This window comes from Myiozetetes cayanensis, unplaced genomic scaffold (assembly GCF_022539395.1).
Source record: "Myiozetetes cayanensis isolate MyiCay16 unplaced genomic scaffold, myiCay2020 scf4, whole genome shotgun sequence".
Classification (NCBI taxonomy): Eukaryota; Metazoa; Chordata; class Aves; order Passeriformes; family Tyrannidae; genus Myiozetetes; species Myiozetetes cayanensis.
The window spans coordinates 50,121,301-50,137,108 of NW_026087631.1; the positions used below are offsets into that span (position 1 = coordinate 50,121,301).

The 15,808-nt window shown below is 42.6% G+C and overlaps 1 protein-coding gene across 1 annotated transcript in view; it reads left to right on the forward strand.

The window, feature by feature from the left end:
- Positions 1 to 5,779: 5,779 nt before the first annotated feature.
- The window catches only part of HOMER1 (homer scaffold protein 1), a 94,322-nt gene continuing 84,293 nt past the window's right edge, over positions 5,780 to 15,808 (forward strand). The window contains exon 1 of the mRNA XM_050329490.1: positions 5,780 to 6,354. Within this exon, the coding sequence (XP_050185447.1) occupies positions 6,350 to 6,354 (5 nt within the window). The 5' untranslated portion in view covers positions 5,780 to 6,349. The remainder of the gene's footprint in view (positions 6,355 to 15,808) is intronic.

Sequence of the window (15,808 nt, forward strand, 5' to 3'; positions counted from 1 at the left end):
AGAAATAAAAATATTAAATTATTATTTCAAAGATAGGAAAAACAGATACAGAATTCATGGGTGATGTTTGGAATTTGTCAATTCTGTTGGAAAGCAACTTGGTCTGGTTTGAGAAGAGTGACCAAAAAGAAGAATGGCATATGATTGCTATGACTTATTCTTTCTGAAAACACAGACCATATTGTCTATGATGTAAATATGAATGAAAAAAAAAACTTTTATCAGTATGCAGTTTCTCAGATGTGATCCACAAAGAACACACTAGAAAAGAAGACTCATTGTGTGCAAATACAGTTTTGCCAAGAAAGGGTACTGTTGGGGAGGTTTCAGGTCCACAGTGCCATGATTGCTGCATTTCAAAACCCATATGTAAAAAATACACTGATTTTTTTTTTTTAAATATTTTTATGATCTTCAGCTGGAGCTGCAAAAACGTCTGCAAAGACTTTGGGAAACAAAGCTGAGTGATGTATCTAGATAAACTTGGCAAAATAAAATAGAAATGACAAGCTGACATAATCTGTCTAGTGGCATAAACTGTGTTTCTGTATGGTCAGAAAAAGCACTGGAAGAAATAACAGCTACTGATAAACCCGAGTAAGAAATGAAAGCATTACTTGGGGATCAGTATCTTAAAAAAATTCCAGTAGGGGTGTAGTGCCACAGAGCTGTGTAGGAGATGTGCGATATATTTCTGGTGGCAAGACAATGAAATGTTGGAAGTGGGTGCTGGAAAATTAGCATTCACTGGCAAAAAGATAGAGTCAGAAATATTGGACCATAAGGCATCTCAGGGAATTATGTCATATGGTTGCTTTCAGAATCAAATCTAGTCTTAGTTTGAGAATACCACATTCACTTGAATATAAGGCAACACTTATGTTTTGTCATCTATTCTAGGAGAAAAAATAGTGGTTGTAATATTGCTCCAGAACCTCTCCAGGCCCACCTGATATGACAGTGAAGATTCTTCTAGAGTGATGAAAATGCAGACAAGAACTTGGGCTCAGGGAAGAGGATGACATTTACTCTCTTCTTTTTTTTCTCTGCTTCACTTATAAATTAAACACAGATCTTGCAAGGGAAAATGATGGAGAACTGATCCCACTCACTGAAAGAATCATGTGTGTGGGGAGAGAAATATGTGATTAGACAGAGAAAGGAGGGCAAGGAGAAGATATAAAGGAGTAGGAGGAGGGAAGAAACACTAAATAGCAGTAATGGATGAGAAGTGAGGCAAGTGTGAGGTCCTGGCTCCCTTATCTTCAAAGGGAATAAACATCCCTTATTTCCTTAGGGATTTTTGAATTTACACTCATCTGGTATTAAACAAACAGCAGCTGATGGAAGAAAGCAGCAGTAGCACCCCAGCCCAGAGCCCTGGAGGAAGCAGTGCCTGCAGGCTGTGAGCTGCCAGAGCAAAGACGTCTTTTGTCCTTACAGTTGCCTCTGCCTTCTCCCACATGGAGCCAGTGATGACTGCCATCCATGATGGCTTCTTTTGCACACAGTCTTTGTTTAGGAAGGTTACTCTTGAAGCTATGAGCTTCTTGAAGAGCAACAACCTTTGGAGTACTAGAAAAAATATTTATAGTGAGTTTATACTTGTTAATTTTGCCCTTTAACAGCTCTTTTTGCTCCCTTACTTGTAATAACCTCACCCAAAATATTTACAGAGCATCATATTATGTTATATTGGATTTTAGTTTGATAAAACAACCAAGCAATTTTTTAGACTTTTACTCTCACATAATGACTCAGAGGTTCCCTAAACATTGTTAAGTTTCTTTCTGGGTTTCGTGCAGCTAGAAGTCCTTTGTTTTGAGTGCATTGACTAGAGTTGAACAAGCAATTGCAGTTCAAATCTTTTCAGTGTCTAATCTAGCAAAATGGGATTCCCCTATCTTTTCCATGAGAATGGTACCTCCTAAACAATGTGCAATCAAGCGGTAGAGAACTGGTTTTTTATAGAGAAAACAGGTACCATTGAAGGTTAGGCAAAATGCAGACCTTATTGGTGTTTCTTGATTTTTCAGCTCTGCAATTCTGCTCTTCCAGGACTTTGAGCAGGCCAGTGGACATGTTGATACACAGCAGGCTTGAGTTTCAGACAGTATAGCCATCTGTGGGTTTTTTTTCCCATCTACAGGTATCCCACTGGGAGTTTCAATGCAGAACTCCTTTCAGAAGTATCGATAACTGCTGCCAAGCTTACAGGTGTTGCCCCAGCCTGTTGGCCATTCTGGGCAAGGGTGTCAGAAACGAGTTTGGTAATAAATGAGCTCAATAACTCAATCCGTCTTGCCATTTCCCAGATTAACATATGATACAAAAACATGGTGATCTACATCAGTTAAGGCACATACAAAGAACATGCAGATAACAAAGAAAGCAAGCCTGGTGATTAAATCATAGATGCCAACAGGGGAAACAATACACAATCATCTCATCTTGAGGGCTGAAGTAATATAACATAGCGAATTTCACAGTGATGAGAAGAGGTTCATCTCCAAATTAGTTGGTTTGTGATTTCCCCCTGCTTGGCAGTAAGCTTGGCAAGCATAAACAGAGGCTTTTTTCACAAGATAACTAATGTTAACCAAATCAACGTGGAAACTGATCAAAATTGTAAAAGGTTGTAATTGAGACAAAGTTTAAAGCTTAGAGAAAGCTGTCAGACACAGAGGAACAGCAACAGTAAATATAGCAGTAAACAATTAGATAGACCTTCTACACTTAACTGTAATAATAAGTAAACACTGTTTAAAAGAAGAATTAGGAAGAAAAAAAAGATGAATAATGAGATTTAATTGGAGCGATCCTTTCTTTGTCCCTATAGCTCTGTTTCCCTGATCAGGATCTTATCTGTCCCCCTATTCATACTAAAGTATTACTTATAGAAGGGCATGAAATATATAGGGCACTTATTTCACAAGTCAGTAAAGACATTCCTGGTATTCCATATGTTTTTTTGCCTCTGACTGTTCACACCTCTGATTATCAAGTGAACATTCAATTCTTTAGCCCAGGGTTCAGTGTGTGTTTGGTTTCCTTTATATTTTCTTTCTTTTATCTTCATTCTTGGGAGTTTCTGCTTTTGCACACATACTGTAGGAAAGCATACTTCATGCAAGACAAATATGTGAACAAGTTGAAAGGCAGAGACAGAAGGAACCATCTTTGTGGTATCTAAACAAAATGCTGTGAATATAATCAAATACTAAAGCATTTGCATTACTGTGTGAGCTTGAGCTGAAAGAACAAAACTGATGCAACAGTTACTCATACGTGGATTTAAAGCCTTAGTTTCTTTGCTGTTGACCTGCTGTTACTGCATGCAGAATATAATTTGGGACTTTTAGAAGCTAATGAATAAAAATTCCTAGCTACTTGACATCAATGAATACATCTAAGTGCTATGTATTGTTTATGCTTGATTAGTCTGCATTAACTTTTATCATAGACATTTTCACTCTGATCATATGGAAGAAAGAACTGTTGTGAATCTTTGTCTTCCTCCCCTGCCCCAACACAGGGACTGCACTAGTTTTAGCAATAGAAGCCTGCACACGTAGTTTGATTTTCAGAGGAAAATACCTAGAGCTTTATATGTTTCAGAGCTAACATGTGAAACCCAACCAGCAAATGATAATGGCAGTCCAGAAAAATAATGCAGCCCCATCATAACTATGCAGGTAGGCTCTAAGAATTGCCCACGATAGACTCTTACCACTCAAAGTTTTTTAGCTCAGTGGCTTTACTTTAGCTTATGAGGTACTGTGTGAGAAATGAGAAATGGGAAACTGAGAAAGCTGTTCTTTTCTGCAGTGAGGTGGTATACCTTGCTGCTACTGCCATTGTAATGCTGTGTTTCCTATGCTTGTTCTTGATTAGAGATTTCCCTTGATATCTAATTTGTCATTCTTGTTCTTCCCATAGCTGATTACTTTTATAAGTCAGAATGTTTAAACAAGAGTCTGCAAAACATCTGCATGTGTAAATTAAAATAACTTTTGGAAATGTGTGTCCTGACTCTGGGGAGATCAGATTGTTAGCACTTTCTCTTTCATTCCAGCCTCTTTCTGGGATACACTTGGTCCCAGTAGAGGTGTTATGAGAGGACAAACAACTCTCTGTTAAAGCAACAGTTGTGAACATCCTATGATTGGTTTTGTCGTGCTTTACAATGCCATAACATACCCTGGTAAAACTTGGGTGTTCTTCAATTTTTATGTTGGGATTGGCACCTAGAATTGTATAGGTGCCTCCCTCTTATGTTCGTTGTAGTTTAATATGCCTCTGGTGGCTACATCATTTAAACAGGAAAATACCACGAAAATACTGAAATTCACTCTAGCAAGGAGCAAAGAGCATGTTCCTTGTGGGGTATCCCAGTGCCATAGATATTGCCTTGGAGCAGTTAGACCTAATGTTTATAAATTCAAGGAATCTCAGAGAATTATTGGAAGCATTGGCAGAACCTAAGATGAAGTATATATACATATATATACGTATAAGTAGTGTGTGACGATGGATCTCGGGCTATTCTGATGGATGAGAAGCAGCAACACGTGCTGCTTGCATTGCACCGTTGAAGAACTGAGCTAGATACTGTAGGTCGTACCAAGCTCACAGTGCTGGCCGTTCCTTTTCAGTAGTACCAGCACGGACGTGCTGCAACCTACATTTTTTGAGGGCACAGTTTTAGAATGGCTGCCGCGCTTCTCTCCCGTTTATCCGGCACCGCCGTCGGGTGCGAAGCGTCCGCAGACCAGAGGGACGCGTGTTTGACGGGGGCACTGGCCGCCTTCGGAGTGCAGCGCCGTGCCCCTCGCTCGCCGAGTGCCGGGGGCCGGGGAGCGGGTCCCGCAGCGTGGGTCCTCCCCCGGCGCGGGCTTCCTCCCGCACGGGCCGGCGGCAGCGCCGTTGCCATGGGGACGGCGCCGCAGAGCCCGCGGGCGGGCGGGGGCGGGGCACGGACCGCCCCTCCCCCACCGCCCTGCCCTATTATAGCAGCGCTTCCGGCCGCGCCGACCGCTCTGACATCATCCTCCGCACCCCGGTGACGTCAGCGCCCGGAGTGGGCCGTGACGTTGGTGCGTAGGGGCGCGCGGTGACGTGTTGTATTTAAAGACGGCCGGGCGGAGGATGGAGGCAGAGCGGGCAGGGGCTGCGTGCGCCGCGGGGCTGTAGGGCGCGGCGCGGCGCGGCGCGGCGCGGCGCGGCGCGGCGCGGCGCGGCGCGGCGCGGCGCGGCGGGGCTCGGCTCGGCTAGGCTAGGCTAGGCTAGGCTAGGCTGGGCTGGGCTGGGCTGGGCTGGGCTGGGCTCTCTTCTCCCTCCCCTTTCCTTTTCCCGGCAAGGAGGAGCGGGCTGCGCGCGGCGGCTGCGCCTGCCCACCGCGAGGGGACGGGCGGGCGGTGGCGGAGGTGTGAGGCGGGGGCGGGGGATGTGAGCGGGCAGAGACAGCGGCTCGGTGGCGCCGGAGTAGCCGCGCACCGCCTGACGCGGTGTCGCTCCCTCCTTCCCTCTCTCCCTCCGTCCCACCGGCGGGGCTGAGCCCGCGGCCACTCCGCAGAGCACCGCGGGCTCGGCGAAGGCCGCCCCTCCCGCCCTCCGCCGTGACCGATCCACCGCGGCCCAGGACGATGCTCTCCCGCCCGCCGCAGAAGAAGGCGTGACGGCGAAGAGCGGGCCCGCCGTCGTGGGAAGGAGGAGCGGCGCCCTGCATCTCCGCAGCTGGGGGTGGGCGGCCGGGCGGGTGATTGGGAAGCGCGGCGCCCCGGTGCCCGTGGGCGACGCGCGGCCGCAGCTCGGCGGTAGCGGCCTCACGCCTGGAGTCAGATGCCAGCGCCGGTGCCACGGCTCGCTCTGCCTCCTCCGGAGAATGCATCCGTGTCCGCCGCGCTGCTGGTTGCGGTGCTAGGGGGAGCGGTGGCTCGGAGCTTCGCGTGCACCGCCTGCCCCATCCCGCTCCACCTCTGAGGCACACGGAGCCCTTGGCGGCCGCGCACGTCCCGGCCAGAAGTGCCGCAGCCCCCGCCAGCCCCTCGCGGAGAAGGCGAACGCCTCCCCGTCCGCCCGCAGGAGGGGACCTGTCCGCCCCCGAAGCCGCCGCTGCCACCTGCCCGGGGGCCGGAGCCGCTGCCTGCGGGCGCCCGGCGGGGCCGGCGGCCATGGGAGCCCGGCCCGCGGGGGGCGCTCCGTAGGGTGCGGGCGGCCCCACTCGGGCCCCGGCAGCTGCGGCGAACCCAGCGCAGCGTCCCCGCCGCCACGGGGCTGCGGAGCTGCCGGCGAGGCGAGGAGCGCCCCGGGTACGCGGCACCGCCGGTGCCAGGCGCCGCCGGCCGCCATGGGGTAAGGATGTCGCGGGGGCCGCCGCGCTGGTGCCGGGGCGGGGCTGGGGGCGGCTGCCCGCGGAGCGCTGGCGGCGCGGGCGGGCGCTGCTGGATGCGCACGGAGGCGAACGGTGTCGCTGGAGGGGTGCGCCAGCGGCAGGAATCCTGATGCAATCGGTGCTGTGCATCAGCCCGGTGAAGGGAGAGTGGTGCGATCCGTGTGAGAGGCGTACCGCGATCTGCAGAGGTTCGCCTCCGCCGTAGCCACATCACTGGAAGAGCCGTCTCGGCTTCCAGTTCCCCACCTTGAGAACCTTTCCCGGGTCGTTAAGGGGTGGTCAGTCCTGAAAACGAGTGCTTTAAACTCGGCGTGCTAAGGTGAAATTCCGGAACAGCGAAGGCTCGCTTTAACTCTTCAGGAGTCTTTAGAGGATGTCAAACAACATGTGAATTTCCCAATAAATTGAAGGAGGCTCTAAGTAAGTAGGCTTCACAGCAGGTCCCCTGGTAAAATGTTGCATCCCCTTAAGGTTTTAAGGAAATGAGAAGGAATCAAATCGATAAAATTAGACACATGTCATCTAAATTGGTAGATAAAAAGTGAAAAAGATACCTGTGAAAACTTTCCACACTCATATCCTTACGAATTTGTGTAATGAGATGAAAAAATAATCCTTGCTACCGGGCTTGTCTGATAGTGGAATGGTAACTCATCCATGTTCAAAAGCAGCAGAAACCTGGTATGATTTGGCAAACTGCAAGGTGGAGGCAGATTTTTAATGCACTAACAAGATGCTATTTTTATAGGAGTTTATGACAATAGTTCAAAGTCTACAAAAGTTATAAATCATGTCCTTTGTGTTTTGTTGACTTAGGAATTCAAATGTGAAAATGACGTATTTCTATGGAAGTTACAGGTGTTTCTTTCCTCTGGGACACTTGGCTTCTTCAATATATTAACTTCCTTGAATGTGTGGTGATAACAGCTACATCCTTGTCTCTGCCCTAGTCACTTGGGTTCATACTATGAGATGTAGGAAGGAATGATTCCTATTTCTTGGGTATCTTTCCTTCTATTAAAAAAAAAAAAAATCCCAAACAGAAAAAAACCAAACTTACAGCTATCTACATATCCAAGAAAGTGATGTGTTTCAAAAACTTGCTCAAAGGCTAAATAATATTGTAATATTTTGGGATATATTTTTAAAACTGTTAGGCATTCACAGGTCTATGTAGCTTTTAAAATTAAAACGCTGGAAACCCTCTTATTTAGTATCAGTACTGTGTGTGTAGATATTTCAGTTAAGTGTATCATATTACAAATCTAGGGAGCTGTTGAAGAGGAGTAAACGTCCATTCTTGAGAGCTCTAGTGCTGCTGGTGTTTTAGTGTCATTGCTTCTTAACAAACAGTACAAATCCATATCTCTAGAGAGTTTAAATAATCTCAAGTACTGCAGTTGTTGGTGTGATGATTTGAATAGTATCTTGGCACACTGAGGTCAAGAAGATGAAATTTGCTAGCAAAGATTTTTGAGACTCTTTAGACAGTACACATTGGGGTACTGCAATATAGAATTCCTTTGCAAACCATTTTCCAACAAGGTGGACAGACCCCGAAATGGAAGCTGGTAAGCTTCCAGCTCTCTGTGAGTAAGCACACCCAAGACAGGGCCAGCACCTACTCTGGATCTGTGGTTAAGTATCAGACCTTTGCTACTGTTCAGAGCAGAGGTCTCGATTCAGTAGCTATTTTGTATTAATTTTTCAATGCAATTGCCCATAGGTTTCAGAGTATTTCTGGGCTAAGGTGCACTGAACTCCTAACTCTGCAGTTGTAAAAACAGTCTTATGATTCTCCACTAAGGTTTAAAAACTTAGTGTTCTAGAAGCAAGTTGCAAAATCTTTGGTAATTCCTGAACCAGTGCCACACAAGGATCTGTGTATTATATTCAGTATTTAATGGGTACTGCTCTGCTGTGTAAGCTTGTACAGTCGTCTTGTAGTACATGCTGGTGGAGAGTTTACCTATTCTGATGGTCAGAATACAGAAAACTTGATGAGGGGAAGGATAGTTGGCTTGCCAAACCAACAGTGGCTTTCTTAATCTCGTTTGCTATGTTGAAGAATTCACTGTTCTGCCAGTAGTTCAGACTGGCACACTGAATACCATCAGGCAAGCCATGTAATTATGCACTGTGTATGTGGATACCAATTGGTGAGTGACTGGGCACTGGGCCGGTGCTGCTATTAAATATTTTTATGAGAAACTTGAAACTAGAGAAACAGTCTCCAGAGCAGTTCAGGAGGCATTCTCCTTGGTGCTGTCCCGTCTGTGTGTGTCTCTCATCTCACAGGAGAAGGTAAGTGAATGAAGCCTAGGGATTGTATTGGCCAGATGTCCACTCTTGCTCCTCTACCTGCCAGTCCGTCTCACCTCTCCTAGTTCATCCTTCCTGTTGCATAAACAGAAACTCTTATTGATAGTCACTGTTGAGTGGTGTAACCATTGTGGACACCCTTTTTTGGGTTGACCACATATACCAGATATATGTATGACCAGAATATAGTGTACTTTAATAGGAAGACACAGTTGTAAACAAGAGGACCTCAGTATGTTCTCTCCTAGTTCATAACATGTCTTTCCTGTATTCTCAGTGTTGAGTGATGCAGAATTTATCGGTATAGCACAGTCGTCTTTGAACAGAGCTGTGATTACATTAACAATCCTCTAGAAACAGCTCTGAAGTAAATACACCCAGGATGTATACTGGTAGCCTAGGCTGTTGTATATGTTTACCAGGTAGTGAATAGTGATTATTCTGAGTTGGAAGGGACCTACAAGGATCATCGAGTCCAACTCTTATGTGAATGGCCAGTGTGGGGATTGAACCCACAACCTTGGTGTTATTCACACCATGCTCTAACCAACTGAGCTAAAGCTGGCACCCGTTGCTATATTTTTCTGGCCACTGGTACTGCTTGTACTTCAAGCTCTGGGCAGGGGAGGTAGAGATTTGTGTTAGTGGAACGTGATGTAATCGTTGCTTAGGCTGTAATGAGTACACTTCTTGCTAGACACAGTGAGGAAGCTACACAGCTGTGAATTCTGGTGGGGGTGAGAAGTTGGCGTCCTCTTAAACATAATCTCCAGAGTTAATTTCTGATTTATTAGTGAGTAGTCTCTCCATAACTGCTTTTCTCTATGGCCTTCTGTGCTGTGGACAAATATCTGAATTTATGTTATTACCTTTTCCTTTCACTCATGCTGAATTATAAGGAATTACAAGGTAAAAGCTTCTGTAAGATATCATCTTACATCTCTGTCATGTCATGTTAATCAGGTATCTTTATAAAGACTTCATCTTCAGTTTTGTTAGACTATATTTAGTATGTTATCTTCATAAAGGTGGTTATGATATATGTCAGTTGGAGATGGCAGAAATAGAATACTAGGGTTCTTAAATTGACTAGAAAATATCATGGAAGATTAGTATTTTAGGGTATACTTATGAGTGTTACTGTTGCCTAGAAAAAGGTATTTTGATTTTTGGAAGTCTGTGGCTGTTTAATCCAGTCCTAGCTGTTACTCTATTTGAAGTATGTGGCGTTAGTCAAATGCATTTCTTTAAAGCAGTCAGGATCCAGGATCCCATTTTGAAGAGAGGATACTGTAGGAGTAGGGGAATTGATAAATCATGTGAATTCTAAACTGTAGGATGTCATGATTCTTGCAAAACCCACTTGAAGTTTTAAAATCTAGAAATATGTGAAAATTTTTACTGTTTGAACACATGAGATAGACAACTCCTGGTGGAGAAATTGGTTTTGGTTTGCTGCTTGTTAACTTGCTTTCATGGGTATTTCCAAACTACCGTTTGACCCTGAAATGTTTCAGTTTCCTTTCTGTAGCTAGGTAAAAGACATTAACACTATAAAGCTGTTAGAAGCCAGAAGCTTTATTGACCATTGAATTTGACCAGACTCGGGTTCTTTAACCTGTTTTTCTCCCACAAGACTTAATGGTAGCTTTCCCAAAACTTTGTTTTAGCAACACTTCCATCAGCTGTGCTTCTCTGACACAGAAATGTTGCCGACAGTAGAGCAGAAGGTGTAGCTTCTTGGCAGTAGTTCAGCACTGCTGCAATTCCTGGCCATCTCACTATCTCGGGTAAAATGAGATGCTTATTTTGTGAAAGCAATGGCAGCAAAGTAGTTTATGCTGTCTTCTGTACCAGTGTGAAGAGTGTAACAAATACTGAGATAACACCCACAAAAGTTGATTATCTGAGAAGAATTAGTAACATATAAATACCATGACAGACAGGCTGTATGTAAATCAGCTTGAAATGGTTAATAAACTACTTTTTAGGCAACAATGTGTGGAGACCTCTACCATGCTTAAATTATCTTCTGTCACAGAGGTTTTATGACTGCAAAATAAGCATGAGAAATCTAAACTAGATCTTCAGGCCTGGCAACATATAAACAAGTGTCCTCAGCACTATGAGGGATAACTTTTGTGCTGATTTAGTGAAGGTATTATGCCTTAAGGTTGGTCTGTTTCAGCACTTACGTACATTATTAAGATTATGTAGACCAACTCTTTGGGTAAAATCCTAGTTCTGCTGAAAATAAGCATTTAAGTCCTTCCAATTTGTCATGTTGAGATGATTTTTTTTCTCAGTGTCTCAAGGTAAGCATCAGATATAAGCTTTGTTCATGTGTTCTTGTGATTTCTCTCTTCCAAACAGTGCTTGCCCTACCACAGTTATTATCTTTGCAGGGCTTGTAACCAGATGTCAAAACAATACCTGAGGAAATATGTGGTCTTGAAGCCACAGAGATTGCAATAGCTTGAAATTCTGTATTCAGGAGAGAAATGACACTAACTAATCAGGAGAGAAAATGACACTAACTAGCATTGGAGTGTTTCTGCTTGCTAGTTAGTTAAAGTTTTAAGTAGAATTTATGTATCACTTTTATGGGAACTGTTTTGCAAAACATTTATTCTTTATGATTGCCTCTTAAAACTGTAATTTGATTTAAAGCTCTTAGCTGATCACTCTTTAAATCACTGCTTTCTAAATCTGTGTCTATGCATTAGTGTACTACAAAGAAGCACATTATCTTGTGATGTAAAACTAATTTACTAGTAATGTTTCATTAGTATAGATGCCTGGGACATAATTTTAGTTGAGGCTATGCTTTTCCAGAGTATTCCGGATCAGTGACCATCTAAACAATACAGATTAGAACTTAGTTCTTCTACTCTTTGGATAATTTGAAGCTGTTGAGGCCTACAGTGATTTCCAGGAACCAATGTTCTATTCTAGTCCAGAAGTTAAAATTTCTTGCTTAAAGGTGCTTAGCAAGGAAATGAGTGTGGTGTAGTGATACCTGAAGAGACTGAGACCAGATCTGGAATGGAACTCACATAATTATATGTGACAGTGCCTGTGTTTTAACAATGTGCACTTTGTATCTGAGAGAGTCCTGCACTTGAGGGAAATCTTAGGCTTCCCCTTGTGCCTTGGTTATAGTGTTACTAACAGGTAACTGTAACAAGGAGCAAAGAGACAAGGTATTCTGTATTATTTGAAGTAAAAACAAAAATCAGAGTTAATATTTTTTCTTTTTGTTTTTTAAAAATACCATGTTATGTTGAAACATGTTTAAAAGCCCTACTTAGGTGAAAGCTTTCTATAAAAAAATTTGGAAAAGCATGCTTTCTAGTTCAGGGTTTTGTGCTGTTCTCCCTGCAAGGCTTTTTCAGATATATCCTGTCTTAAAGCTAAGGTGCAATGGATGTGAAAGCACTGCATTATAAAAAATCTTCTTTTAGATCCAGTTTTGATGGTAGGCTTCTTTTCCCCATTCTCTTCCAAATTTTTTGTATTTTCTAAGGCTTGACCGTGTGAGATTCACCAAAAATTAGTATTGTGTTCAGGACAGGGAGATTAGAAGGGAGAAGAGGCTAGAGGGACCTGTGGTTTTATTCCACATGGGACTTGCACCATGCAGTGTTGGACACTTGTATCTACACAGAGTTAATATTGCTCCATTCTGCAAAGTAATGGAACTGTGTTTCAATACTGTATTGATTTTCTGGAACTGCGTCACAGACATGCTTCTGGCAACATACTACATTCTTTGGTGGCAAATAGTGGTGAATGCCAGTCATTGTTAATAAATTAATCTAGGGAGACAATGTTTAAACATGCAATAGATGATGCTGGATTGCCAGATACAAGCATATATTGACATTTCCAGTAACTATTCATGATTTTTAGCTACAGATATCAAGTTATCTAACTTAAGCAGTCTGCATCACTTGTTTTGTCTAATGGCTTTTACCTGAATAAAGAGGGAAGAACTTGAAAAACATAGTTCCTCTCAGGTTTTTCTTCTTGCTCCACCTACGTGCAGATGATTCACAGGCACTGTTTTGTTGATCTGTGTGGCTGTACTCTTTGCCAACGTCTTGATTGTTAAGTTTTCATGGAGCCACCAAACAGTGGGAACCACAGAAGACAGGGACTGCTTTTTCCAGTTGTCTGTTGTGGCACCAATGATTGTGCAGTGAGTCATTCCAATCCTGTAACCTAGCTGACTGCAAATACAGGGTCATGCACAAGGGAAGTGCCATTAGAGGTGAGATAGACCTACGTTTTACTGCAGCAGTGTCTGTTTATTCTCATGGGAGTGTTCAAAAAGATCCAGGGTCAGAGCTATCCCCATTCAAGTTTGCACTCAGTTTTGAAGCTCAAGTTTGGAAAGGTTTTTTTGAGACTGTCCACTAGATTGAGTCTCAGCTTATTGAGAACTAGCGTTTTTGCCCCTTTCTGTAGTATTTAATAGTTTAAAAAACCCTCAAACAACAAACAAACCCCCAAAAAAAAAAAAGGAAAACAAAACAAAAGCCCAAACAAACAAAAAACCCCAACCCAAACCATTATGGGTAATATTGCTGGGGTTTAAAATTTGGGTTTCTAAAATGCTTTTAAATTACTTATTCTGTAAATAATATATTCTAATCTTGGACCTATAGTTAATCCTGAAGCTCTTCTTGTAAGAGGACATATGATAAGATATTCCTTGAGTTTTAAGAATTGAAGAATGAGCTTTAAATGGTCAACACTTTTCAGTGAAGTGTTCATGAAATAAAACATCTTTGAAATGTATTCTCACAATTCCTACTTCTTAGACCTGTTCATTTCCAAAAGAGTGCTAACCGTGGCTTGTCTGTTCAAAATTCTAAAAGAATGTACTGTGTGATATTGGACAAAACAGTGTTTTCTCGAACACATGACTTACTGTGGAGTATGCAGCCATGTCAGGCTTCTTAGGTATGAAATGTTTTTCATATCAACAAAAATAAGCATATGGAATAATATATATTGTATAGCTCTGTTGTCAAATGATTGCATGCAGTAAATTGAGGCCCTAAGCACCTATTTCAGTGATGGACTTTGAAACTGGAACACTTGTGCTTTTGCACTAGTGATATTTTTCATTGTGTAAGTAAAGGAGTTAACCTGCAGTTAGGAACATTTCTCTTGGTTTAACTTCGTTTCAACTTCTGAATATGGATTTCCAAGTGCTTTTTTTAACATCTGAGTATACATCCCTTCCATGTCAATATTTGTTCTTGTCCTTTTACAAAACATAAAAGGAAATCCTTTGCTTTAGCAAGCCTATTGCCCAGGCATCCAGAGCTCTCTGTATAGGGAGGAACTAAGTTTCTACCAGGAAACGATTGACAGTGCATGGGAATAGTGCTCAAATCCCGTTGATTTGAGTCCAAGGTAGTCATGGTTCTTCAGAAGCACTGCACAGCTGAGATGGCAGCACGTCTAGCTATGTATGATAGTAAAACTCAGGATCTTTGAGAAGGTTTCAGGAAAAAGACACAGGCGCTGAAGCACATTGTTAAATAAAGATCCATTTTGGTTGAATTCTGTGAAACATGAGCACTGAATGCTAGATGATTCTGTGATTTACCTCACATCTGAATGCAAGTGCTGTTTATTTATCTTACAATGGATCCCCATGGGCCACTCAAGATCTGAAGTAGTTTTTACTGATAATTATGTATTTGGTGACCTTAAATGTAACATAGATATTTTAAAAAAATCCTCCCCTTTTATCCACATTAATTATGGTTTTTAAAATCAGATTGAAACAAAAGCTAGAATAGTTCTGTTACTGGAATGCATTGATGAGGTGTTGTAGGGGCCTTTAACATATTCCGCTTTTCTTGTTGGCAGGATTTGAGAATTAGTATTATTCTGGAGTGGAGTTTTTAGACAAAGACAATCTGCTTCTTCCCTAATTGTTCTTACAAAGAACAATTTTACCTACCATGAAAATATATTCAAAGAGTCCTTCTCTTTTGCTCTGTAGTAACAACCTTAAATCCTAGATTTAAGGAATACTGCTGCTCTTGAGTACTCAGAGATGGACATGGTATTTCTCAAATCCCTTGCACTAAGTCAGCCTTAACAGATAGGATCAAAGTCTAGATCTTGTAAAGGTTACCTTCTGTTCTACTGTCTTGCTTGTCTTTTTGTCTTGGTACTTCTACCACTGACTATTGTTTTTGTCAAACTTAAGACTAATACCGAATATGGTATTAGTACTTCCTGTTCATGGCATTCTGTTTATGAGGTTATGGGATCATATATCATATTGTCTATTCTGTTTCTAAACACAAAATCTGTAAGTAGTGGGAAATGGCAGTTTCTGCTACACAGACTAGTATTTGATGCTTCAGTTAAGGCTCTTTTGGACATAAACGTGAGCACCTAAGTGTTCCAATTTGGCAAGAGTATGTCATGTTTAGCATAAGCTATAAAATGTTTTTAAATACAGCTTTATTTAAAACTGACTTTGTGATACAAGCATTCTGTAAGTGGCTAATGAACCTACTTCATTTTGGCCACTGTTCATTTCATGCATAGAGAAACACTAGGGCTTGGCTTCTTATATTTAACACCTGTTCTGATACTTGTGCAAAGGCATGGCTGAAGGAGGCTTTTCTAGTTCTTGGTTCACACAGAGGTTTTGAATGCATTGAACTCTACTGGTTCATTCAAGTATGGTGTAAGGAAGATTGTTCCTGTTCATAAAAAAAGGTCATGCTGAAATAACTGACTCTTAACAAGCACTGATTCCTGGTCTTTGATTAGATGCTTCCTGACTAGTAGCAGGCATTTATTGCTGAAGTTTTTATTGAGTTATTAAATATAAACCTCTAATGTAAGCAATTCAATTCCATGTGAAATAAGTAAGAAAATTCCAGATTTATCTATCACACAAGCATTTGAACCAACACTTCTGCACAAACTGTAGGGTTTCCATTTTGTTGCTCAGTTTGTCAAAATGCTAAGCAGTTTCCTGAGACATGATTTTTTTATTTTCATCTGAGTAAAGGAGTGACATGTACCTGCTATCTTGAGGTTAAAAATAAG